This window comes from Scaptodrosophila lebanonensis, unplaced genomic scaffold, assembly GCF_003285725.1.
Source record: "Scaptodrosophila lebanonensis strain 11010-0011.00,11010-0021.00 unplaced genomic scaffold, SlebRS2 tig00000043-arrow-pilon, whole genome shotgun sequence".
Classification (NCBI taxonomy): Eukaryota; Metazoa; Arthropoda; class Insecta; order Diptera; family Drosophilidae; genus Scaptodrosophila; species Scaptodrosophila lebanonensis.
In genome coordinates, this window is record NW_022060545.1 from 4,101,340 (window position 1) to 4,126,509 (window position 25,170).

General features: G+C 38.1%; 5 protein-coding genes across 5 annotated transcripts; 3 read left to right on the top strand and 2 right to left on the bottom strand.

Moving 5' to 3' along the window:
• The first annotated feature begins 436 nt into the window (after nt 1–436).
• Nucleotides 437–4,782, top strand: LOC115622293 (arylsulfatase B). Its single transcript, XM_030516197.1, has 6 exons — nt 437–506; nt 1,820–2,028; nt 2,090–2,249; nt 2,312–2,538; nt 2,661–3,080; nt 3,612–4,782. Exons 2-6 carry the CDS (start codon nt 1,846–1,848, stop codon nt 4,443–4,445), a joined length of 1,824 nt encoding a protein of 607 aa, XP_030372057.1. The 5' UTR covers nt 437–506; nt 1,820–1,845; the 3' UTR covers nt 4,446–4,782.
• A 1,320-nt stretch (nt 4,783–6,102) lies between these two features.
• On the bottom strand, nt 6,103–6,805 carry LOC115622949. The gene is made up of 2 exons (XM_030517084.1): nt 6,718–6,805; nt 6,103–6,653 (listed from the first exon to the last, which is right to left on the bottom strand). Exons 1-2 carry the CDS (start codon nt 6,785–6,787, stop codon nt 6,166–6,168), a joined length of 558 nt encoding a protein of 185 aa, XP_030372944.1. The 5' UTR covers nt 6,788–6,805; the 3' UTR covers nt 6,103–6,165.
• A 1,683-nt stretch (nt 6,806–8,488) lies between these two features.
• On the bottom strand, nt 8,489–9,626 carry LOC115622899. Its single transcript, XM_030517019.1, has 2 exons — nt 9,325–9,626; nt 8,489–9,245 (listed from the first exon to the last, which is right to left on the bottom strand). Exon 2 carries the CDS (start codon nt 9,140–9,142, stop codon nt 8,576–8,578), a length of 567 nt encoding a protein of 188 aa, XP_030372879.1. The 5' UTR covers nt 9,143–9,245; nt 9,325–9,626; the 3' UTR covers nt 8,489–8,575.
• A 6,658-nt stretch (nt 9,627–16,284) lies between these two features.
• LOC115622297 lies at nt 16,285–17,426 on the top strand. The gene is made up of 2 exons (XM_030516200.1): nt 16,285–16,366; nt 16,428–17,426. The coding sequence occupies exons 1-2, from the start codon at nt 16,285–16,287 to the stop codon at nt 16,871–16,873; spliced, it is 528 nt and encodes a 175-aa protein (XP_030372060.1). The 3' UTR covers nt 16,874–17,426.
• A 933-nt stretch (nt 17,427–18,359) lies between these two features.
• LOC115622710 (arylsulfatase B) lies at nt 18,360–24,382 on the top strand. Its single transcript, XM_030516741.1, has 6 exons — nt 18,360–18,479; nt 21,036–21,151; nt 21,209–21,368; nt 21,420–21,905; nt 23,272–23,429; nt 23,488–24,382. Exons 2-6 carry the CDS (start codon nt 21,038–21,040, stop codon nt 24,310–24,312), a joined length of 1,743 nt encoding a protein of 580 aa, XP_030372601.1. The 5' UTR covers nt 18,360–18,479; nt 21,036–21,037; the 3' UTR covers nt 24,313–24,382.
• Nucleotides 24,383–25,170: the final 788 nt, after the last annotated feature.

Consider the following 25,170-nt stretch of genomic DNA (forward strand, 5'->3'; position numbering starts at 1 on the left):
AGCGTTTCTGCTGAAATGCATTTGATTAGGTATAATTAATCACAAATTTGTCCAATTTGACATCCATGTTTGGTCTGCATAGTTAAGTAAATGGATCAATGAATTGTCCCAATTGATGTTTTGCACTCACCCACAATAGCCACCACGATGTTAGATCTAGCATTGCTTAGTGATCATAATTATTGATGACTCATACTATGTGGAAGAATGTGCTTCTTGCAACTCTTTTTCTCTCAGCCTGTGGACCACATCTGTTTATATGCGATGCCTGAAAGTATGCAAGCATTTTGTCTGGCCATTAAGCTCTCCGGCTCTCTCACACATCTTCACATAATTTTGTGATGCTCGTTAGAGTAAATTAAAGAAGATAACGATCGGCTATCTGGGGCTCTGCTCTGGCACAACACCCGCATGCGGGTTCAGTTGCTTGTCAAGCATCGACGAAACCGGTAGCAGGTCAGTGGCGGATCGTCGACGAGGTGCAGGTTTTTGTTCAATAGTTAATTGTAAGTAGATTTTTTCCTAACAATGTGCCAAACATGCCAATATACAAGTATGTAAGTATGTTTGTGTGCATCTTCTCTCAGCGCAAATCAGTCATTCTGATAAGCAGCCCATTGTGTTTTTTTATTTGTTCGTGATCAACACTGCCTATAAAGATTTATTTATGTGCCTGTGGATGTGTGTGTTTGTGTGTATGTGTGTATATGTGTGTGTATACGCCACTTCATTTAACTCGCCGGCTGTAAAATTTATAGTCATTCTTGGTTGAATGATTTAGCAATCGCATTGAATTTGCAAAAACTTTGGTCAGCGCTAAAACAATTAAAATAAATACCCAAATCTACGGCAATTGAATTGAATGCAAAAATTACGGCGACAGCTGCAAAGCAACAGTTATTTTAAATATCAACAACATTTTCTCAACTTTTTGCTTCAACTACTTGGAAAATAAATAACGTCACAGCTTGTTAAACAAATTCCCTGATAATATTGATTCAACAAACGAAAAAAGGTGCAGATGTGTTTTTATTATAATTAGTGTACATATATGTGTGGGATTAAGAATTAATTAACTTTTTAATATCGTAACCCGTAATTCCATTTAAGCCGAAATATGACTGTTGTACTGAAAATGCAATGCAACGGCCTTTCACGGTTTGAATGACCTTAAATAAATGGTCAATGTTTTAATACGAAAGATAACTTGAAAGATGTAGCCTCAATAATAAAAACAAAATGTAATATGAACAATTGTAGTTAAAGGGGTATTACAATAAATGTTCATCTACAATTTTAAACATTAATTTGCTATTTACAATTAACTCCGAAAGCGATTAATGTCGTCGGCGGAAATGCTAGACTCTCTGATTCGACAAGAGAACAGAATTAAAACATGTACATAAGCCAATTAAATTAAAGACAATAATAAGAAAAATGTTGTAGACCGGGATTTCGTTTCCCACAGAATTCTGATAAAAATTTATTTCGAAATGCAGAACACCTACTTCGAATAACACAAATAAAAATGCTAACAAGATACAGATTTATTTAAATGCATTAAACAAAGATTTACAAATTTAAAAAAACATCCGAACAAAAAAGGTAATACCTGGGAATATCATTAACCTATTATAGTATGTCTGATCAGCGATTCTTCGCAGTTGCTTACCTATTTGCCAGTATATAAGTACTTCAACTGCTCAGAATACATTATCGTATTAATGATACAAACAAACCAAGTTTTATTTGGCCTATTTAACTAAACGCTATGCAAATTTCCTTTTCTAAAGCGTTTTTGACACTAATTTCTTTTTAGTTACCCCAGCGACCTCATGCAGCGTCATGTCTTGTCACAAGCGGCTATCAACGGAGACTAACAACAATAAAAACAACAGCAACAACAATAGAGTTAACAACAAAAAGGCATGGCTAATTTTACTGCTGTCTACCGCATTAGCCGTAGCAAATGGGCAAGCAGAGGCAAATGGCAAGCCACATATTATTATCATTATGGCAGATGATATGGTAAGTTATTCTATCGTATGAGAATATTAGACTGTCGAAATTAATGCCGCCTTTATTGCAGGGCTTCGATGATGTGAGTTTTCGCGGCTCAAATCATTTTCTCACGCCCAATATCGATGCACTGGCCTATAGCGGCGTCATACTGAACAATCTCTATACCCCCGCAATGTGTACTCCCAGTCGTGCAGCTCTGCTCACTGGCAAATATCCCATTAATACGGGTAAGTCGGAGAGTTTCTCATTAACTTGGATGATACTTTATTTTACTTTTTACTACTACTAGGTATGCAGCATTATGTAATTGTCAACGACCAGCCCTGGGGCTTGCCCCTGAATGAGACAACCATGGCGCAGATCTTCAAACAGAACGGCTATTACACGAGTTTGCTTGGCAAGTGGCATCTGGGCATGTCCAGACGCAACTTCACGCCCACAGAACGCGGCTTTGATCACCACTTTGGGTATCTGGGTGCCTATGTGGACTACTACGATCAGACCCTTATGCAAAATGTAAGCAGGCATACTTTTTCAGATTTTAACGAACGTTTTATGGAAAGAACTGCCAGAAAGCTGCTTCTTTAAGATCTTTTATCGTCTTGCCGAGTAGTAAATAATAATAATATTGCTTACAGGGCAAAAATTATTCCCGCGGACACGATTTTCGCTCCAACTTGCAAGTGTCCCATGAACATGTGGGAGAATATTTGACTGATGTGCTCACCGAGGCTGCTGTACAGCTAATCGATCAGCACAATGCCACGGCGAAGCCACTCTTTCTGCTGCTCAGCCACTTGGCGCCACATGCGGCCAATGATGATCAGCCCATGCAGGCACCTGCGGAAGAATTGGCACAGTTCGCATATATCAAGGATGAGACCCGACGATACTATGCGGCCATGGTCTCGCGTCTGGACAAGAGCGTGGGTCGAGTAATTGATGCGCTGGCCCGTCGCCAGCTCCTACAACAGAGCATTGTGCTCTTCTTATCTGACAACGGAGGACCCACTGAGGGTATGCATGCCACAAAAGCATCCAACTATCCACTTCGAGGGGTAAGTTGACATAATTTTTAAAATATAAATATAAAAAAAGAATGGTTGAATCCATTGGCATCTCATCACAGACAATCTTTTTGTAAAAGACAGTGGATGGTCGAGAACTTCTTCGATCTCTTTTAAAATTGAAATGGATCACCATGTAGTGGCGAAAGTAAATATTGATCATTTGATTGGCTGCACGAGATTGTCGATAAGTCAAAATTGGTATTTAAATTTCGAATCAGTTGACAATGAGGGGATTTAAAAAGTCCTGAAATCATTTTTTGGAAATTATTTTTATTTATTCAGGAAACGTTCCCTCCTTCGTCTATTTAGGAAAGCATTATTCAAAAGAAATTTCGCATAGTGAACTTCGAAAAAATACGGGATTGCTAAGACTTTTATTATTTTCACATCTGACTACTGCTATGACTACTTTCGTAGCAAATTAATTCAAAAGACTAAGTTCCATTTCTCGTCAAACCTGTTAATACCTTGCAATGGAAAGTGTTTCATAATCACATTGTGTTTAAACTGTTTTAACAGCAAAAGAACTCGCCGTGGGAAGGGGGAATACGCTCCTCAGCGGCCATCTGGAGCACCGAGTTCGAAAAGCTGGGCAGCGTGTGGAGGCAACCCTTTTATATCGGCGATCTACTGCCCACATTAGCCGAGGCGGCGGGCATATCACTGCCACCTACCCTTAAAGTGGATGGCCTGAATCTTTGGTCAGCTCTCAAGTACGGCTACGAGTCCGTGGAACGTGAGATTTTGCACAACATCGACGAGACAGACGCCTACTTTGCCTACACCAAGGGCAAGTGGAAGGTGGTGAATGGCACCACAGTTGAAGGTGCCTACGATGGGTGGCTGGGTAGTCGCCATGCCACGGAAATAGATCCCCGTGCTGCCAGCTATGAGCAGGTCATTCGAAACACCAGCGTCTGGCAGCATCTTCAGGAGGTAAATAGAGGGGCGGAGCGCAACATAACTGCTCTCCGGCAGCAAGCACAACTGGGCTGCTCAGAGTTGCCGGGCACCCCTTGTCTACCTCTGAAGGCGCCCTGTCTCTTTGACATTGATGTGGATCCCTGCGAACTGAATAATTTATATGAAGATCATCGCAATGCCAGCTTCTTTTTGGACATGTGGGATCGCATTGAACAATTTGCTAAACAGGCGCATCCGCCCGCCAATAAACCTGCTGATCCCAAGTGCGATCCACGTTACTACAAAAACGAATGGACATGGTGGGAGGACGAACAGCAGGCTGGCGATGTTGGTGTTGGCACAGGTACTGCCTCCAAATGCTTATGCGTCAATAATTTGCCGTTTATATTGTTTATTTTCCTGGCAACGCTTACCGGCCTATGGCTGTGAAAATGTTAGAGAACTACTATAATTACAAAAGAATAGGACTAGGAATAGTAATGCCAGGCTCAATTGATTGCCATAATCTTGAATCACCAACTGCAATGGAACTGTATATTCTAATTGAAAATTGAACCGTGGATCCTTACAGATTCGACAATTGATCTTAAAGTGGAATGGAAAGCAGAAGCATCTCGATTCTTTGCCTAAAATATGAATAGATTTAATAATATCCATACAATATTAAGTATTATGTACATACGAATCCTATCACAGCTAACATATTGTTATTTATTTAACCAAATGAAAATGACAAAAATATATCTTACAACACGTGAACAGATAATACAGCTAAGCTGTGTTTTTATTTATTCATTAATTTATTCAACAGTGGCGACAAACAAAGCTGTTGATGAAGAAACAGATACGTTAATAAAAAGAAAAAGTCAAATAACAATAATATCTAATGAATCCGACTCGTCGGTGGAATTTTACTTAACTCAGAGACGTTTTTAGATTTAGCGAAAAGGAATTATAGTGGTAGAAAAATAATAATATTGAAAGCAGCGGGAAAAAATTTAATTAAAAGAAAGAAAAATATATTTGAAACTTAAAAAAAATGCAACTATAAATTAAATAAATAAATATAAGTTTGTATAAATATAAAACATTTTGTCTTAATCTCTGTTCCGTTGTGGGAAAGTTTTTAGCCAGTCCGGCCAGCTATGCCCCAACTCACAGTTATGTCCGGTTAAGTAACCATTTGTGGGTAAAGATTATTTTCAAAACCCGCAAGGATTATTTTTTAAATTCGGCTTCATGTGCTAATTTAAAGCAAAGCCTGCCTCAGGTTGGACGCCTTCTACTTTTTAAATTGGAAAGAAATAGTTTTATTGTTTTTCATAAATTCTCCGTGGTACCTATCTCAGAATAGAACACCCTATCCGAATTAAAAGCCCCATATTTTTGAAGATTTTTATTTCATAAAAAAGGTATGAGCGCATACTTATTTTAACTTCAAGATCCCAAGCAAGCCCGATAAGAATTTTATTAGCATAATGTCTCTTTGGACAAATTAATGCTTTCCTCATAACAGAACTGTTTTAATATCATAAACGTTTATTTTATATTTTAATTGCATAATTATTAACACAAGTATTTTCGTAAAGAGAAAAATGTGTGTAGACACGTACTATTTTAGTCGAAAATGCAAATAACTTACACGCTCGAATTGTCGAAGTTCAGAAGTACTATATGTACTATATCAAGAGATATTTCGAGTCACTAGCACAGTTAATAAGTAATTAGATTAAAAGTCATCTCCATGGTTAATCGCAATTAAATTGATCTGCATCTGATATAGTTTTTTGCTTTCGACCATATTAAGATTTGCCATTAAATGAAATTGAAATCAAACTGTTTTTTTTTTTAAGTGGCATTACACTAGTTCTATCAGTTCCACATTAATATCAGTTTTCTAAAAGTGTTAAGTTAGTCAAAAAAATACTTACTGTATTGAAAAATAATCATATAAATTAAAAACAGTCTTCAAACATTCAATTGAATCTATCCATCAAATAAATAGTTTTTAAAATATAAATTAAGTTTTATTGGCGAACACTTAATTAATCGCGTAATCAATCGCTAAATTAAATAACAATAAAGCTTGATAAGATGCTCACAAGGACAAATAAATAACATATTTATTACTTTACTCAACACATAAATACTAGTGTGTAATCGTGGAGTTATTCACTGGCGACTCAATAGCTTTGGCCACTAGCACCTCGTATTTGTCGAATTTCCGCAATGGCAGATCGTCGCTCTTGATAATGCACAGTTTCTGGGAGAGGTAGAGGGTGCCGAACAGCAGGCCCCCATCGGACTTTGAACGGCAAATATAGACGCGCTCATCGTTGGCTGCAGTGCCCACGGAAACGGAGTCCTCTTCACGATAACCATCGTAGCTGCGCACCCAAGTATACAGGACATTGGCCTTTTGCGTCAATATCTGATAGCTGGAGGCCTTCGAGCTCACTAAATCCGTATTAAAGTAGGCCAGTCCTAGTTCGGGAACAACACGTGCTGGCAACACCGCATTATTATATATTACCCGACCCACATAGGTGTAGTAACCATAAGGATCGAAACCGCCAAGCACAGGATTTTTGGGGAAGGCTAAGGTCAGATTGCCAGCCACCCATGTATGCTCATTATCTGAAGGAAGAAAATTTGGTTTACTGACTATATTACAAGTATCGCAAAAAATCAATCAACTTACTGTAAACACCAGCAGAGGCCAAGCCACAAGCAATAGCGAAGAGAGCAAAGAACAAGGTTGATTTGGTCATCTTGAATCGGTTGACGGCAAACGTTTGATTAGTAGGCTTTCTTTTCGTCACTTTTATAGCAGAAGACTACCTGGTAGTTGTCCGTTATCACCACCAGGTGTAGATTAATAATAAACGATAAGAATTTCGAGTAGAGTACCATATGTAATAAATAAACATTCATTAATATATTTATTATTTCTATGGAACCACTTATCCACCAATCAATCGTTAGTTTGGAAGTACACCGTTTGTTTCAAATGAAAAGCTTTAAGTTATAAATAATGTATTCTAATATAAATAATATATTCACTTTTTAAATTAAATATCGATCGAAAAATCAGAACATATTTCAGCAAACTATTTATGCAATACATAGTCCTATAGAATAGTCTTTTCTGCAAGCCATTTGTGCAATGCATAGTCCTATGGAATAGTCCTTGAAAGACTGCAATATTTATAAAAAATAGTTTTGATTATTTTCGAGAATTCAATGTACTTGTAGATGCAATTCCTTGAATTCTTTATTATAGAGATGTGGATTGATTGTAGAATATCAGAATTATTTTATATTTTAAGGAAATTGAATGTGAATTAAAAAAAAGATAGTACCTAGGTACGTTTTTATGAAATAAATTTCAATTGAAAAAGCTGAAAAATGGAACAATGTATAAAGGCACATATATTCAAAGATTTAAGATATATATATATATATATATATATATATATATATATATATATATATATATGAGTATATTGAATAACAGGAAGGGTAATTTTAAGAACTCGAGGCTCCAAACGTATCTTGTAGACTTGTCTTTTAACTTCTTACTAAACGCCGCAGGGGCGCCTTTTCCTCTCTAAATCTTCAGAAATAAATTTCACAATCTGAAATCCACCACACATTCATTATTAGGGCGGACTATTTCTTCTTAATTTGTTGCATTATTTAATCAAAATTTGGAAAAGCTGCATACGTCATTTGTGGGAATTATAAGTACTTGTAGATGATATCGAGACAATGTCTTGGAAATATGTAAAAGAAAGAAAAAAAACAATTTTTTTTTATTTCCAGAATTTATTAAAATGTCGTGTCTAGCGTGTTTTAAGCTTTTGTTTGCAGAGTTTAAGTTTAAGTTGTACTTAGTAAAATGCGAGTCATATAAGAATATGCCTTGAGTTTTCTGGGTATTTGCGCCTCATTCATTTAAAAGACAGAGAGAGCATAATGTAAACGCCAAATTAATTTATTAGATGAGTTTAACTACATTTTTTATAGTCTAACGTATTGTTTTCGATTATACCGATAATTCAACTAATCGCCTTACAATATCAAACAAACTAAATCCAATTCAATTACAAAACATTTAACTTATAATTGCTCTCTTACTTATCAAAAAGATAATTTGAATAGCAAGTCATATGAAATGCAAATATTTGTGTCCTAAACACTTATTTTAAATACATTTCATATTTGTATCATTTATAATATTATATTTGTAACTTTAGTTTGCTTCTTCATACCTTTTATTCGAAGATACACTTCAAAAAGGATGTCCTATAGTTGTTGACTTAGTGGTCGTTACACACTTAGTCAACAATTTTAATAATAACAAAGGAATCAGAGATCTCTTAATAAATTTGTATTTAGTTTTGATAGTATGGAGTAGGTCTTCAAAGTTCTACCTCAAGTAGCTATATCCGATAAAGAAACGGCAATAATTGGTTGAAAATGTGCAATACTTTTTATTATTGATACTTTGGCAGTGAACATTTCATTATGAACGCCGGCTGAAGGTTTTTATGGATCTAATTAGATGGTCCAAATGGCTGCCATTGCAGTAGTTCCTTCTTCCTGATCAAAACCTCGTACTTATCGAACTTGCGGAGTGGCAAATCCTGATACTTAATGATGCACACCCGTTGGGCCAAGTACAGGGTACCAACTAGTAGGGCCCCATCGGTTTTGGCGCGGCAGACAAAGACTCGATCGTTGGTGGCAGATGTGCCTACAGAGACGGCATTTTTCTCTCTGTAGCCGTCGAAACTTCGCACCCAATGGTAGCTGACTGTCTCGTTGGCAACGAGAACCTGGTAGGAAGTAGCAGAGTTGCTGAGGGACTCGGTGTTGTAGGTGGCAGTGCCAGTCTCAGGCACTATGCGGGCCGGCAAGATGGAACTGCTGTAGACGACGCGGCCCACATAAATATAATAGCCGTAAGGATCGAATCCGCCCAGCACTGCACTTTCGGGCAACTCCAGAGTCTTGTCTGAGGCAACCCACAAGTTGGTATTATCGTAGACTCCGCCGTGTATGGCACCGAGCAGCTGGACGAATACCAGCACCAAAGCTGTCAATTTCAAAGCCGAATTCATGGTGGATGTTAGTTTTACTTCTGCCACTGGTAGTATGCTGGTATCTTCTCCAACCGCTTTCAGTTATATAGGCCCAATTGGCAGTGCTTATTGAAGGGAAGAACTTTGATAAGCATTATCACATAAATCAGTTATTATTTAAGGATCGATATCTGATAAGTTGTAGTCAAGAGAAGAGTTACTTTTTAATAGTCATGCCTTGCAGATTAGATTGTATATTTTTGTAATTTTGGTAGTGTAATGAATCACTTAGGTATATTAATACGTTTATCAAATCAATTCTTTATTCTTTGGGAAGCACTTTTTTAAAAGGGCATCACAAAATGCTCTACATTTCCTAGAAGTGATAATAACTTTTTGCAAGACTGTCACTCAGCTCGACATATTTCTATCTTTATTTACTGCATTTCTAAGAATTATTGTGGAAAAAGTTTGGGGAGATATTTAGAAACAAAACGGGTGTGTTCTGTTAGTTCCAACGCACGGTCTTATTTATTAAATAATGGTTGTTCTAAAAAACAAGATGAATTGCTTAAATTTTGTAAGAATAAAGATGCTGTATAGAAATTACGGCAGTCCTGCCAATTATATATGTAGGGTTGGCAGCTCTTGAACCAGCAGATAATCATCGGACTATCGGGGTGGTCAGTCCAGGGTAGTCTAAGAAAGTATATCGTTTTAGGAGTAAGAGTTTGACTTCGGAAGCGAGCAGACGTTGTGAACAAGTTATGAATAAACTTTAATTTAATTTGATTTAATTTGCACATGAATAAATATTGTACTCAATTGATTAAAACGACGACGTGTGGTGTACTTATTATTGACGGAGTTTCTGGAGCAGATTTTTACTCACTCGTAGGGAACTCACTAAAGATCCCTACAATTTTGGGGGCTCGTCCGGGATAGAACCACAAGTGAATGTGCAAATTATAAATTAACATTAAGAAATTGTACAAATGAAGCATTTAATGTGTGTGTACGTGTATGTATAAGTTGCCAACCACTAAGTTTTGCGCAACATTGTGAAATTATCACGAACGACGCAACGAAGATCAGACGAAAACAGATGCAGAGAATCAGCATTGCTAAACGCAGTAAAGAGGACGTAAAATGACGCCATTCGTTTTCGTCCAAAGTGTAGAACGAAGAAGTAGCTAACGACGAAGAGCTAAAATACGACGAGGCTACAGTACGACGCAAAGACGAAGGTACTGTAGCAAACAGTAGAAGCAGAGCAGAGAGAAATCACAACGACGACGAAAATAGAAGGCAAAGAAGACTTAATCGACGCTATTCGTTTTCGTGCAAGGCGAACGAAAGAATAGCGAACGTTAAGGAAAGGAGAAAACGACGGATCTACAGACCAAGAAAGGCGAAAACCGACATTATTCGTTTTCGTCCGCATTGCGAAAGTAGAGGAAATCAGCAAACAACGAAAGTAAAGAGTAAAGAAGATGTAAACGACGCTATTCGTTTTCGTGCAAGGCGAACGAAAGAATAGCGAACGTTAAGGAAAGGAGAAAACGACGGATCTACAGACCAAGAAAGGCGAAAACCGACATTATTCGTTTTCGCCCGCATTGCGAACATAGAGGAAAGCAACAGACGACGAACAATACCAGTGGCCATTCGCACGGCCACGTGCGGCTTGTATTCCCTGCGAACGACGTAAAGAAGACCAAGAAGAAAAAGCACCATCTGTTTGTGTGTATTCACATATGATGTCTGTATACGCAAGTATTGATCATATAGAAGAAATGCATGGTGTAGCAAATTAAGCAAGCGGACTCAACTTAAACTTTATTTAATGTAAATTTAATTCACAGACTTTAAAATAAGCTAATATTGTAATATGCAACGCGACGAAATTTTAAGCTTAACAGTGGCAGAGTTGAAGGAAAAATTGAAAGAGTTACAGTTGAAGCATTCAGGCGCTAAAGCAGTTTTACAGGAAAGACTATTGTCCTATTTTGGATTCGATCAAGACGAAAACGAGGAATCTATTTATGAAGAAACGATTAACATAACTGGGGACGAACAGACAGAAGACGCTCAAGTTTTAAATCCAGTAAACGAAGCAGCAGTGGATAGTTCGGTAAATATGGCGTTCACATTAAGAGACATCGAAGATTCCCTTTTAGCATTTACTGGCAATGGCTCTCCGGAAGTTGATGATTGGTTGCATGATTTTGAACTTAATGCTTTAACAGTGAATTGGAATGATTTACAAAAGTTTGTTTATGGCAGGACATTAGTAAAAGGTGCAGCGAAATTATTTTTGAGTAGTCAATCCGGTATTAATGATTGGAATTCTCTGAAGGAAGCACTAAAACGTGAATTTAGTGAAAAGTTAACAGCAAAGCAGCTCCATAAGTTATTGGAAAATAGGAAGAAGAGTCATAAGGAAAGCTTAATTGAATATTTCTATAGTATGTGTACTTTGGCAAGTCAATCCCAGTTAGATGAAGAAAGCATTATTGAATATATTATTGAAGGCATTCAAGATACCAAGCAAAACAAGAGCTGCTTATACCAAGCAAACAATTTCAAGGAGTTTCGTGAGCAACTTAAAATTTATGAAAAGATCAGTTCGAATCAAGGAAGTACACTAAAGACAAAATCAAAATTTGAGAATAGTTCGATTCAAATCAAGGACAATAGGCGTTGTTTCAAATGTGGAGGTAACAACCATATTGCAAAGGATTGCAAAGAAAATGCCGTCAAGTGTTTCAATTGCAATCAGCTAGGCCACAAGGCAAATCAATGCGAAGCAAAAGGTCCAAGAATGGAAAGGGAGAAGAAAATGTCGAATGTCCAGCAATTTTCTCAGACCAGTTTCAATCGGGCTTTTAAAAATGTTGCCATCGGTAATATAGAGATCACTGCATTGTTTGATTCTGGCAGCGATATTTGTACGATGAGCGAGAAAGTTTACAGAAAGATTTTCCCAGTTGCATTGAAAAATGATGTAAAAGAATTGATCGGAATAGGAGGCAAGAAAATCTATACATTGGGTTCGTTTAATGTGGTCACTAAGTTGGACGATGCTCCTTTGGAAATGTGTTTTCACATAGTCCGTGACGATGATACGCTGTACGAAGGTGTGATCGGAAGTGATGTTCTCGATTTTGTCAGTGCGAGCATAGGAAAAAAAGGAGTGTTCTTTCATTCGACAAGTGAAGGGTGCCAGGTTATGGAAGGAATCAGTTCATCGGAAAAAGCAATTAGCAGTAGTTTGGCAAAGGGAAGCCGTGACTTAGAGTTCACTCAACATAGTGATACTCAAGGGACCAGGCCTTCAGAATCAGCGAGTTCAATAAATGATTTGGAAAATGCGTTCCGTCAAATACTGTCTACCAATGTTATCGAAGAGTTTTCACGAGGAATAGAGCTGTCGCATTTGAACCGTGATATGAAGTCAAAAATAGGGAGATTGGTAGAAAATTATAGCCCAGTAAAACCAGAAAGAAGCCCTGTCGAAATGAAAATAATATTGTCAGATGAAGTACCAGTCCGTCAAAGACCTAGACGTTTACCTTTCGTAGACAATGAGAAAGTCGATAGGCAGATCAGGGATTGGTTAAAGGAGGGGATAATTCGACATAGTGTGTCCGAATACGCTTCCCCTGTGGTGCTTGTCGCCAAGAAGGATGGCTCAAAAAGACTTTGCTGCGATTATAGAAAACTTAATGAGAAGATAATTCGCGACAATTTTCCAATGGTGTTAATTGATGATGTTTTGCTCAAACTTCAAGAAGGACGTATTTTCACTACATTGGACTTGTCTAATGGTTTCTTTCATGTCCCGGTACATGAGGATTCTCGTAAATATACTTCTTTCGTCACACAAAGTGGACAATATGAATTTAATTACGTACCATTCGGGATTTCTAATTCACCCCCGGTCTTTATGAGGTATATATTTGCTGTTCTAAGACCATTGATAGACGACGGTACATTGATCCTATATATGGACGATATCATTATTCCATCAAAAGATGAGCAAGAAGGACTCAGAAAGTTAGAGAAGGTATTGTGCCTCGCAGAGATTTCAGGATTGCGCATTAAATGGGGAAAATCTCAGGTGTTACAGCGCAAGGTGAATTTTTTGGGCTACATAATAGAAAATTCAACAATAAGACCATCTAAAGAGAAGACTTCGGCAGTTGAAAGCTTTCCAATTCCGAGAGACCGGAAACAAGTTCAACGTTATTTGGGCCTCACATCTTATTTCCGTAGATTTGTTAAGGATTTTGCTGTCGTTGCCAGACCACTGACAAATCTGATGAAGAAGGATGTTTGTTTCAAAATGGGCGAGGAAGAGTTAGCAGCATTCAATCAGTTAAAAGTTTATTTATCCTGTTCCCCTGTTTTAAAACTGTTTGATCAGAAGGGCTATACAGAAGTTCATTGCGATGCAAGTATGTATGGGTATGGTGCCATACTCTTACAAAAGGACTCGGAGGACCAAAGTCTCCACCCGGTAGAATATATGAGTCGTAAGACAACCCCAGCTGAAGAAAAGTATCCTTCATACGAGCTTGAAGTACTCGCTATAGTGCAGGCTCTTAAGAAGTGGAGAGTTTATTTGCTTGGTAGAAAGATAAAGATCGTTACTGACTGTAATGCTTTTGCGTTAACGATGAAGAAGCAAGATGTTCCAGTGAAGGTATCTCGTTGGGCCATATTTCTGCAGGACTTCGATTATGAAATTGAGCATCGTTCAGGGACAAAAATGAAACACGTCGATGCATTGAGTAGAGTGCATTGTTTATTGTTGGCAGATTCACTAAGACACCGAATAAAGCAAGCTCAGCGTCAGGATGAGTGGATAGCAGCAATTTGTAAAGTGTTAGAGTCCGGTACTTACGACGACTTTTATTTGAAGTATGAAATCTTGCACAAGGACCCAGTTAAGGAATTGATTGTAATACCAACCAGGATGGAAAACGAAATCATAATGACAGCTCATCGTCAAGGGCATTTTGGTGTTAAAAGAACTACCGATTTAGTGCAGCGAGAATACTTTATTCCAGAGTTGTTAGGGAAAGTAGATAGGATTGTTAAGTCTTGTGTAGAGTGCATTGTGAGTGACGCGAAATTTGGAAAGAAAGAAGGGTTTTTGAATGTAATCGACAAATCTGATGAGCCTTTGCAAACATATCATATCGACCATATCGGACCGATGGAGTTGACTAGGAAACAATATAACCACGTTTTAGTAGTTGTCGACGCTTTTTCTAAATTTGTTTGGCTTTATCCAACAAAGAGTACAGGCGCCGATGAGGTGGTTGACAAGTTGCAGAAACAGGGCGAAGTATTTGGAAACCCAAAGCGCGTGATCACCGATAGAGGTACCGCATTTACTGCACACGTGTTTGAGGAATATTGTAAGGAACAGAGTATCCAACATTTGCTGATAGCGACAGGAGTGCCGCGTGGTAATGGACAGGTGGAGCGAATTAATAGGGTGGTCACTACTATGTTAACCAAACTTTGCGCAGAGGATCCGAAAGCCTGGTACAAGCATGTAGGTAGGGTACAATCGTTTATAAATTCCACCCCTCCGAGAAGTACTAAGATATCTCCATTTAAGATTCTGACAGGCATACAAATGAGAACCAAGTATGACAGTGATATAGAAAAGCTTGTAGAGGAAGAGTATATTTTGGAGTTGCAGCAGGAGAAAGAAGATATTCGCAAGACAGCTAAAGAGAACATAGCACAAATACAAGATGAAAATCGCAAGTTATTCAACAAGTCCCGAAAGCCAGAAAAAGAGTACCAAGTCAATGATATGGTCGCTATCAAGCGTACCCAATTTGGCGCCGGATTGAAGCTGAAGGGAAAATTCTTGGGTCCTTATGTTGTGACGCGTAAACTAAGACATGGCCGGTACATTGTTGAGAAAGTGGGCGATGGTGAAGGGCCATTAAAGACCAATACGCTGGCAGAGTATATGAAAATGTGGTCTCCATCATTCGGGTCGAATAATGAATCAGGACGGCCGAATGTAGGGTTGGCAGCTCTTGAACCAGCAGATAATCATCGGACTATCGGGGTGGTCAGTCCAGGGTAGTCTAAGAAAGTATATCGTTTTAGGAGTAAGAGTTTGACTTCGGAAGCGAGCAGACGTTGTGAACAAGTTATGAATAAACTTTAATTTAATTTGATTTAATTTGCACATGAATAAATATTGTACTCAATTGATTAAAACGACGACGTGTGGTGTACTTATTATTGACGGAGTTTCTGGAGCAGATTTTTACTCACTCGTAGGGAACTCACTAAAGATCCCTACATATATTTTCCTATATTTTTTATGCAGATGTTGCTACAAATTACTAAAATTATTTGAGGCTCCAACCTTATCTGCCAGCACTATCCACCATAACATTATGGTAACTTAGAACATAAACATGAATAAGACTATCTAATTATTAAACAAGCACAATCGAAACAATTTTGATGTATGCTCCAAACCACATTTTTGCTTCTATTTCGAACTTAAGCTTGTGTTCATCCCCGTTTGTTTTACAATATATTGAAATACTTGTATATGTCATTCGAATATGAGGCATCAAGCACTAGAGTAGTGCCATCGACCAGTCCTAAATCCTTCACTTATTTTAGCGAAATATATTACTTGTTAGCATACTCAACCGAAAATTAAAAAACAAATCGTGCCATCTATTTCTATTTGAGTCATTATACATCTTACAATTAAATTGGTTCGTAGTAATAAAATTTGAATTTGGACTTTCAATAAATTCTGGGCTGATTCCATCTTTACATATTTAATTGTTCGACCAATATGCCAAATCTGTTTCCAAAACGAATACTCACTAAAAAATGTACACCGAGTATTCATTTCCAAGACCTCCTTATATAATAAGATTAATTTGTGTGCTCTTAATCTAATACATTCCATATGCCATGCACGATTACTAATTGAGGCAAAGTACTTCCTTTTGATAATCGGACATACAATTCTAAAAGTAAACTGTGCTATAAATAATGCCAGTCCTGCTATCTTATTGGGGCCTTATCATTCTGCACATAAATGGGCGCTACGTTATAAAACTTTCGTCATATTCGATCGTTCAGTACCTATTCGTAGTCGTATCGAGAAGCGTAGCGGCATGCCTTCGTTGCGATTTCCCATAGCCTGCGCTATAATAACGCTCTGTGTCGTCGGCGCAGCGACACAGGCTGGCATTGCAGGTAATTGCCTTCTAGTATGGTGATATAGTCGCCTGGTCTTCTAACTTTCGTTATCCTTCAGACACAATACACACTTGGGTACCCGGGAATGTGAGCCTGCCTTTGCCAAGGGGTGCCGTTTTTGCCGGTCTCGATCCCGATTGGTATAACATTTACGTGGGTCGGCTCCATCCCGCAAACAACGGCGTTTATCCGGCCAAAATAAAATTGCCTACGGGTGCAATCTATCTTGCGGGAACCACATCGAAATACTGGACCAAAAGCTACGATATTTTGATAGCGACTGATGGACGCAGCTATGAATGGGTACGCAGCTTTGATGGCCATCTAGAACGTAATGCCGTATCCGTTGGAACATCGAGTTCCGGCGAGCGCGTCTACATCTGTAGAGTTCTCCTGGACGGTGCCGTTGTCATGGGCAATTTATTTGGCCAATCGCGGGTGTGCGCCGCAAAACATGATAGTTATGTTGAATCGGATAAATACGAAGTTTTGGTCGAGGTGTAGAAAGTGGAGAAAAAAGTGGAATTATAAGTATTTCCAATGAGCACATAATCGATGAACTGAATTATTTCACTATGCAATAAAACCAATATCAGTCTTAGAACCTTTGAGACATGACCACAAATGGTTGGGAAAGTGATAGAAATTGTATCTCCTTAGATAAAACAATTGCCTGCTATTACTGCACAGTATTATCCAACAATAAATATTAAAATGTGTTTTTAATTATCCGTACAAAATAATTAACACACCCAATTGATTGACAATAAATATCGACCCCCACTTGGCGTATGCGCAATACAAATATTACTCGCTCACTCTTTCCAGTTACTATATATTGAGTGTATTAGTCTGTAACCAAAGAGTGAACAGGCAGTAACCGTCCCACAAAGTATATATATTCTTGTGCAAGCCGAGTCAATATAGCCCTGTCGGTCCATCTGTCCGTCTGTCTGTATGAACGCAAGGATTTCAGAAAGCATAGGAGCTAGAATAACCAAACTTGGTATCCAGATTCTCCTAAGTCCGAGAAAGTACGAGTTTGAGTTTTTTTTCGATCCCCCGCAAATCGTGTTTTTTTTTTCATTTTGGAATTTTGGTTATTACATCTAGTTAGTGATTATGTTAAGTTTCATCATGATTGGTCAATTCTGAAGAAAGTTTCTTGATTATAAATAGTTGAGAAAATGATAAAAAATTGTATCTTCTTAGATAAAACAATTGTCTGCTATAATCAACAAAAAATGAGAAGATTTGTTTAATTTACCTAAAAAAATAATCAACACACCCTCCCTTTTGCTCAATTAATTGACAGTTAATATCAGCTTGAAAATACGACAAACTTGACATTGAAAACCGCTAAAACAAAGTCAGAGCCAAATTGATGAACCGCAAACCGGCTCTGATATCGCACGCACATAAGCCCGTTAGCTGTTTATATTGGAGAAGACGCAAATCTCTCAGTATATTGCGATCAGAGATAATAGTGATAGTAATAATAATATATGCAAAGTAATATAGTATTCCTGACCAATGCCAACTATGTCCCACTTGGCGTATGCGCAACAAAAATATTCCTTCCTTTCCTCTTTCTTCGTCTCTCTCTCTCTCTCTCTCTCTCTCTCGCTCTCTGTCACGACTTTCCATTTCAGCCGAACCTGCTCGTGTTATCAAACGCCAAATATATTGATAAGGCGGCTTCTTTCGCAGACCATTACCACTGTTGTTACCATTTGTGCTGTATCTTTGCAAAAACATGTTTTGTTTATTTGTTTTGTATCTCTTATAAACTATGCATCGTCAGTCAATAAAACAAAACAAAAACCTGCCGTTTGTCTTGTGACGTCGTCGTGCTGGAGTCGAGCAAACAGATAGAGCGCTGCCGCTTAAATACCGCTTCCACAAACGAAGAGCGCGTTTAGTCGCGCTGAGCAGGCGCACCGGGAAGGATCAGCCGTGAAGCGCTGAAAAAAAAAAAAAAAAAAAAAAATAAGAAACGTTCAGTGTTGGATGTCGGTTTTCCACTTTAGAAGCTGTTGATTTTCTTACGATTTCCCAAAGCTTGCTTATTCGCGTGAGCGTCGTTCGATTGGCCCCAAAGTGTTTTCAGGTAAAATTGGGAAAATTATAAAATGTGTGACAATGTGAGGAATCAATTGGACAACGATTGGATAAGAAGTATTTGGCCAGCTCTCGCAATACGACATGTTGGCAATATTTGCGGCTCAACTTTGAACTTTAGGGATTGCATAATTGAGTGAAGTACTTGAAAGTAGTGAGAAAATTGTGACGTTTAAGTGCATTAATCAGTTGTTATCATTTCCAATCTATTTTCAAAAACGTGTTCTATGATGACCTTACCATTGATTCTCACTTAAGACTGAGACATTAACTTAATTTCGATAGCAGTAGAGTGATAAAATGTCTGACCTAGCATTCAACCGAAACAGGCAGAATGGTGCGTGATGATTGCAAACACAACGCGTATTACCTCTTTCAAAATCAAATTGTAAAGTGGTTGCCCGTCTTACCAGCTGGGCCTCTTGGGCAAAAGCCGTTAACTAATTTAATGACGCGCCACAGCTGTTGCCAATGTTGACCCTGGCCCCTGGAACTTAAGCAAATCCTCATAGCGATATTATTTTTATTGTTATTGTTATTGTGAAGTAGTGCAACAAGCTTCCACTAAACCAGTTTTAATTGCCGTCACTAGGCACTCCAATTTTCATTTTTATTGCCAACTTCTGTGGACGGGCAACTATTACTTCGGGTATTTCCGCGAAGATTCTGTGGCAGAACATTTGCAAGTCACAGCCAGAAACCTGTCATCCACATTCCGGCTACGTTTAATTATCGATGCGTGACGCATGGGTCTTGGCTACGTCTTCTCTGATCGTGTCAGTCAATGTCTCTGTCGAGCCAGCCCTAACCTTGGCACCTGTGCCGGCCACAAATGCGGCTTAAATGGAACGCGTTTAGCTGGCCAAGTCGTGCCAATCAGCGCCAATGCATAAAGCTCAGCCCCTGATCGTGCGCGTGAGTGGGGCTGTGACTATATAGGGGGGGGTGTGGCAATTTATTTTGAATGCAAAAATACGCTGGGACTGGCAGTTCTAATCGGTCTTTAATTAGTCTAATGAATGGCTTAAGTATGCCACGATTGTGTGGCTCATATCTTAACTTTATGTTCCATAAACATTTCATTATCGGAGTCATGCACTTGGATTTCAGATAAACCGCCTCGTAAACAGACACTTACGAGACGAAATATACACGAGCATAAAACGACACGACTAACAGCAATATATTCATATTTTTATATAACTCTTTAACAATTGTTGCGTGCGGTTGAATGAACTTGGAAAAAGGCACAAGTCAGGTGGAACAAGCAGCTTCTATTTTAACCTTTGTAAGTTAGTTTACATTTAAAGATCGCATTAAAACGATCGAGCAAGTAAAGATTGTTGCGATCGCATCGAATTAGTAAATGTCAAATATAAATGTATAATATAATATAAATGTAGTATATGTAACAAAATATAAATATGAAAACGGAATAATTTTATAAAATATTTTAGTTATTATAGCTAAACGCCACTATTTATGTGACATTTTAATTGACGCTGTTAAAATAAAAAATAAATGCTGTAGTTCTAAGTAGAAACGGGCTTATAGGATTGTGATTACGGATGACAATTGGAAATTTGTATGCTATGGATTAGGAATATATAATAATTATTATGAGGCCTTTTGCGATCAAGCACTCATAATAACAATTCACAATAACAATTGTTCTTCTTAACTGTATGTTAGTTTGTTCACATAAGAATATATCAACGATTTTCATAATAATTGTTATATATTCCTAATCAATAGCATACATATGTATTTCCAAATGTCACTTGAAGGTAGTTTTTAATTTGTAACATCATAGAGAATTTGTCCCATTTCTTGTTTCTTAAAAAAAAAAAATGAACAAACCAACAGATGGATAAATGAATCTATAAATAAATATATTAAATTAAAGGCATCTTTTATTTATTTATTTTTTATTTTTTAGCTATCAGAAATGACAACCAGTTCATTTATTTTTCACTTCGAATTCTTGAAAGTTTGACTTATATGAAATAAGTTGGGATCTGAAACTTAATATTATATTTAAGACTATGAGAGGCTTATTTACAATTTTGACATTAAAATTATACACTAAGGAGCGGAGAGTGTGTTATAAATAATTAATTGTGAAGGTTTTCAAAGTTTTCCACCCTTCTTTTTTTTTTGATTCGGGCTTTTTATAGAACTAATTTGTACAATTGATTTTTACTTATACCTAGAAGAAGAAGAAATCTATAAGAAAATCTAACTTGCTGTACTATTAACGCGTTGGTTCAAACGGAGCCTTAATTTGTTCAAGCTACATATTTCCTCTTTTTTTAAGCTTGTATTAAGTCGATGCAATCACTTTTCTGCTGTAATAATGATTCGTCTCCCTTGATGGTTGCATGAATGCCTTGGTTTTACGATTCACATAAAAAGATAACGAGTGTAAAGTTATTACCTTTTATATTTTGTTTTTATAAATGAAAAATCTTGTTACAATGCAAAATTGTTAACAAAACGAAGAAGTTAGGAGTACAATCATTGAAAAGCTTTATCATGTTTTCAGAAATGCGAACAGTTGAGGCTTTGCTGCTGAGTCTTACTCTCTGTTTGGGCGGGGGCCAAGCTGATAATGGAGCCTCGACCAAGCCCAATATTATCATCATTCTAATTGATGATATGGTGAGTTACGTCACAGCCAACATTGCGAACAAGACACCTAATTTCAATGCCACTTAGGGCATCAACGATGTGAGTTTTCATGGCTCCAACCAAATACTCACGCCAAACATCGATGCCCTGGCCTACAACGGAGTAATCCTCAATCGGCACTATGTGCCCAACCTTTGCACCCCCTCGAGGGCTACCCTCTTGACTGGCAAATATCCCATACACACAGGTGAGTGGGAAATCAAGAAATGACTCGTTTCACTGATAGTTTATTGTCTAGGCATGCAGCACTTTGTGATCATTAATGATGAGCCTTGGGGTCTGCCCTTGAGTGAGCGTCTGATGCCCGAGTTCTTCCGAGATGCGGGCTATTCAACGCAGCTAATCGGGAAATGGCATCTCGGATTCTGGCGCAAGGATATGACGCCCACACTGCGTGGCTTCGATCATCACTTCGGCTACTATAACGGCTATATAGATTACTACGATCACAGCAATCACATGCTTAATAGAAATTTCTCGAAAGGCGTGGACTTCCGTCGGGATCTAGACCCCTGGCCAGCAGCCAATGGCAGTTATGCCACCGATGTGTTTACGGCAGAGGCAAAACGTGTGATTCAGGATCATGACACTAGTCGACCCCTGTTCATGGTACTGAGCCATTTAGCGGTGCATACGGGTAATGAGGACAATCCCATGCAGGCGCCCGAGGAGGAAGTCGCAAAGTTTGGACACATTCAGAACCAAAAGCGACGTACCTATGCCGGTGAGTATTGACAATTTAAATGTAATACATGGTAGAAAAGGGATAAAAAACTAGCACTACGGAATGTGAAAATTTAAATATTATTTAGAGAATGTGTGGATCCTCAATAGATAAACAGGATGCATGAGCAACTACGAGTATTATTTGCATTAAATTGTCCAGGTTTTCCACTTTGGTAAGTTTGACCCCTGGGAAGAGGAGTCCTTAAATAATTGGCTATATTTATTCTCTACATTTAATAATAAAGTTGCTCTAAATAACTATCCTATTGATCCACAATACAGTAATAAATTATACTAAATTTATGTATATAATTAATGTAAACCATTACATTTAAAAAACATTTAAATCCTCGATCCCAACCAAATCAAACCCCATAAAAGGAGCCTTATACCATTTCTAAGAATAAATAGGGGAGCCATAAAAATTACAGATCATTTTGTTTACATAAAGAATGGTGATTATACGATGTGGGGGGTAAAAGTATTTCACTTTTTAAAATTTTTTTATTTATGTGGCTTTCTTTCATTGAATTTTAAAAGTGAAATGAGCAAAAAGCAAACGCATAAGAAATGTTTTAAATGATTTCGACACGCCTTCGTGGCATTTTTTTCCAGCTTGAAATTCAGTTTATTAGTAAACAGTACTCTTTAAAAGCTATTAACTACATATTTGTTAAATTGCACCTTATATTATGGTATTATTTATTTATTGACAGAGCACAAATGCCCAAAATACATCCAACTAAATAATTCTGTGTAGCAAAATCAAGGCCTTAAGTTATTAAGTAATTAGGTAATTAGGTTTCCTGAATTACGTCCTTCATCACTATTCATTTAGTTAACTTTTATGATTAAAATAATTGCTTTAATAGAACTATTAGAGAGTTTTTCCAAATTAGATGACCCTAGAGACAGATGCTTCGAGTGGGAGCGTTTTCAGGCCGATGTCTTCTTACTCTGCTAGGACATCGTGTAATTGGAAAGACTAATACCAAATTTTGGGTGGGCTATATTTCTTACTGCTACGATCATTTATCCACTTTTTCTTTTCGAATAAGTAACAGCATACTTTTGGGGTTCATTTTTCGAGCTTGCTGCATTAAAGAGATTTGAAGACACATTTATAAAAATGTATTAAATACAAAAAAAAAAAAAAAACAAACAATTGAAACGCTGCTTTAAATCGGCAGACAACTTAGAACATTAAATGTTTTCCATCAGTTCATTAAATAAATGATTCGTAATGCTTTGTGTGTGACCCTCCTTGGATTTGCATTGTTCACTAAAGTGTGAGACATATCATGAATAGAGTTGTTAGTTTTGTACATCAAACGAATGTGCCTTAATATGGTTTGTAATCGTAGGCATGGTTTCCAGCTTGGACAAAAGTGTGGGGGAAACAATGCAGGCTTTGGCGGACCGGAACATGCTAAACAACAGCATTATTTTGCTCTACTCGGACAATGGGGCGCCTACTGTGGGCATACACTCGAATGCCGGCTCCAATTATCCGTTTCGTGGCGTGAGTATCAGACGAAAAATAGCATTGCTGGTTGTCTCTTCATTTCGCTTGACTTTAGCAAAAGGAATCACCTTGGGAGGGTGGCATTCGATCTGCGGGTGCCCTCTGGAGTCCGTTGCTTAAAGAGCGCAGCTACGTATCCAATCAGGTCATACATGCCATTGACTGGCTGCCCACCCTGGCAGCTGCCGCGGAAGTACCACTGCCTCCGAATCTAAAGCTGGACGGCGTCAATCTGTGGCCCTCATTGAGCACCAATGGGGAACCACAGCCGCGTCGACTGCTGCACGTCATGGACGATGTGTTTGGCTACTCCTCGTACATGCGGGACAACCTCAAGTATGTGAATGGCAGCAGCTTTCAGGGGCAGTACGATAGCTGGCTGGGCGACTTAGATGAATCCGAGGATGATCCGTTTAGCTCCTTCTATGTGCAGCATGTGCTCTCCTCGAAGGTGCACGAGGTATTGGGGTCAGCTGCCTTGACCAATGAACGTATAACAGAGCTACGCGCCGAGGCCACACAACGCTGTCCACCCAATCAGCAGAACTACACGGAGCCCATCTACGTGTGTGAGCCTCTGAAGGCACCCTGCTTCTTCAACCTGGACAAGGATCCTTGCGAGCGCTACAATCTGGCCAACATATATCCCCTACAACTCCAGTTGCTGGAGCAGGAGGTGGAACAGTTCAGACAGAGCGCTCTTCCCAGTGCCCGCGTGCCGCGATCCGATGAACGCTGCGACCCTGTCCTCCATGGAGGCTACTGGCAGTGGTGGAACGCAACGATATTACCAAACTCGGGCGTTGCCAAGCAAACGCTACCCCTATGGTCGTTTGTATACAGTATTTTAGCTCTAAGCTTGATTTATGTGCAGTTTTAAAATGTTTATTTATCAGAGTGATTTATCAATAAAATTTGTTAGCCAATAAATTGACACCTAAACCAGTTCATCCAGCTATACGTTAAACACAAAGAATCTTGTTAACAGCGTCAAGCTTCAAATACAATCAAGAACTTGGCCCACTTCTTTTCAAGTTGAGATATTTGTTGGAGCGGTTTCGCAGGCGGGCATGAGAGATTCAAGTTCTGAAGAGACTAACTTTAGATGAAGCCTTGGCTTAAATATCCATCTCTACTAATATTATAAAGAGGAAAGATTTGATTGTTTGTATGTTTGTAGGATATAAAATGTGAGTCATCAAAATGCAGTGCAGGGTCAGCTTAGCTTTACGTAATGTCCATCTGCAGATTCTATTAAGATTGGAATAATTATAGCGGATTCTAAACTATGCTTAAGCCTAATTTTCAATATACTTTGTGATGAAAGTTTGGTTTACCAGCAAGAAACAATAAGGCGTGTTTAAAAACAAATGATAGATTTGCTTGTTGGGAGTACGAGTACTTAAATGCGTCGATTGATTGACATTATCTTAACCACAATTAAAAGTAATTAAGCCAATTAATAATTAGTCGCAAACTCATAAATTAGTCAATAAAAGACTTATCGCCCAATAAAATCATTTGATTAATTACATCCAAAGCAAATAATATAAATAATATCAATATAAGCAAGCAATAATAAGGAATTAAGTCCCAAATTGTAAAAATTGAACACAGAATACATGACCAATCATGGCTAAGTTTGTATTACTTTTTAATTTTTAGTTGCAAGCTAAAATATATTCCATGAAGTTCAAAATTGTAAAATTTTCAATAGTCAAATACATTACTGAAGAGG

Excerpts from the sequence above, each read along its gene's own strand:
- LOC115622293 (XM_030516197.1), top strand. The coding sequence starts at position 1,846 with ATGTCTTGTCACAAGCGGCTATCAACGGAGACTAACAACAATAAAAAC. Across the intron at positions 2,029-2,089 it reads TCATTATGGCAGATGATATG|GGCTTCGATGATGTGAGTTT; the intron begins GTAAGTTATTCT and ends CCTTTATTGCAG. Across the intron at positions 3,081-3,611 it reads CCAACTATCCACTTCGAGGG|CAAAAGAACTCGCCGTGGGA; the intron begins GTAAGTTGACAT and ends CTGTTTTAACAG.
- LOC115622949 (XM_030517084.1), bottom strand. The coding sequence starts at position 6,787 with ATGACCAAATCAACCTTGTTCTTTGCTCTCTTCGCTATTGCTTGTGGC. Across the intron at positions 6,654-6,717 it reads GGCCTCTGCTGGTGTTTACA|ATAATGAGCATACATGGGTG; the intron begins GTAAGTTGATTG and ends TTCTTCCTTCAG.
- LOC115622899 (XM_030517019.1), bottom strand. The coding sequence starts at position 9,142 with ATGAATTCGGCTTTGAAATTGACAGCTTTGGTGCTGGTATTCGTCCAG.
- LOC115622297 (XM_030516200.1), top strand. The coding sequence starts at position 16,285 with ATGCCTTCGTTGCGATTTCCCATAGCCTGCGCTATAATAACGCTCTGT. Across the intron at positions 16,367-16,427 it reads GACACAGGCTGGCATTGCAG|ACACAATACACACTTGGGTA; the intron begins GTAATTGCCTTC and ends GTTATCCTTCAG.
- LOC115622710 (XM_030516741.1), top strand. The coding sequence starts at position 21,038 with ATGCGAACAGTTGAGGCTTTGCTGCTGAGTCTTACTCTCTGTTTGGGC. Across the intron at positions 21,152-21,208 it reads TCATTCTAATTGATGATATG|GGCATCAACGATGTGAGTTT; the intron begins GTGAGTTACGTC and ends AATGCCACTTAG. Across the intron at positions 21,369-21,419 it reads CAAATATCCCATACACACAG|GCATGCAGCACTTTGTGATC; the intron begins GTGAGTGGGAAA and ends TTTATTGTCTAG.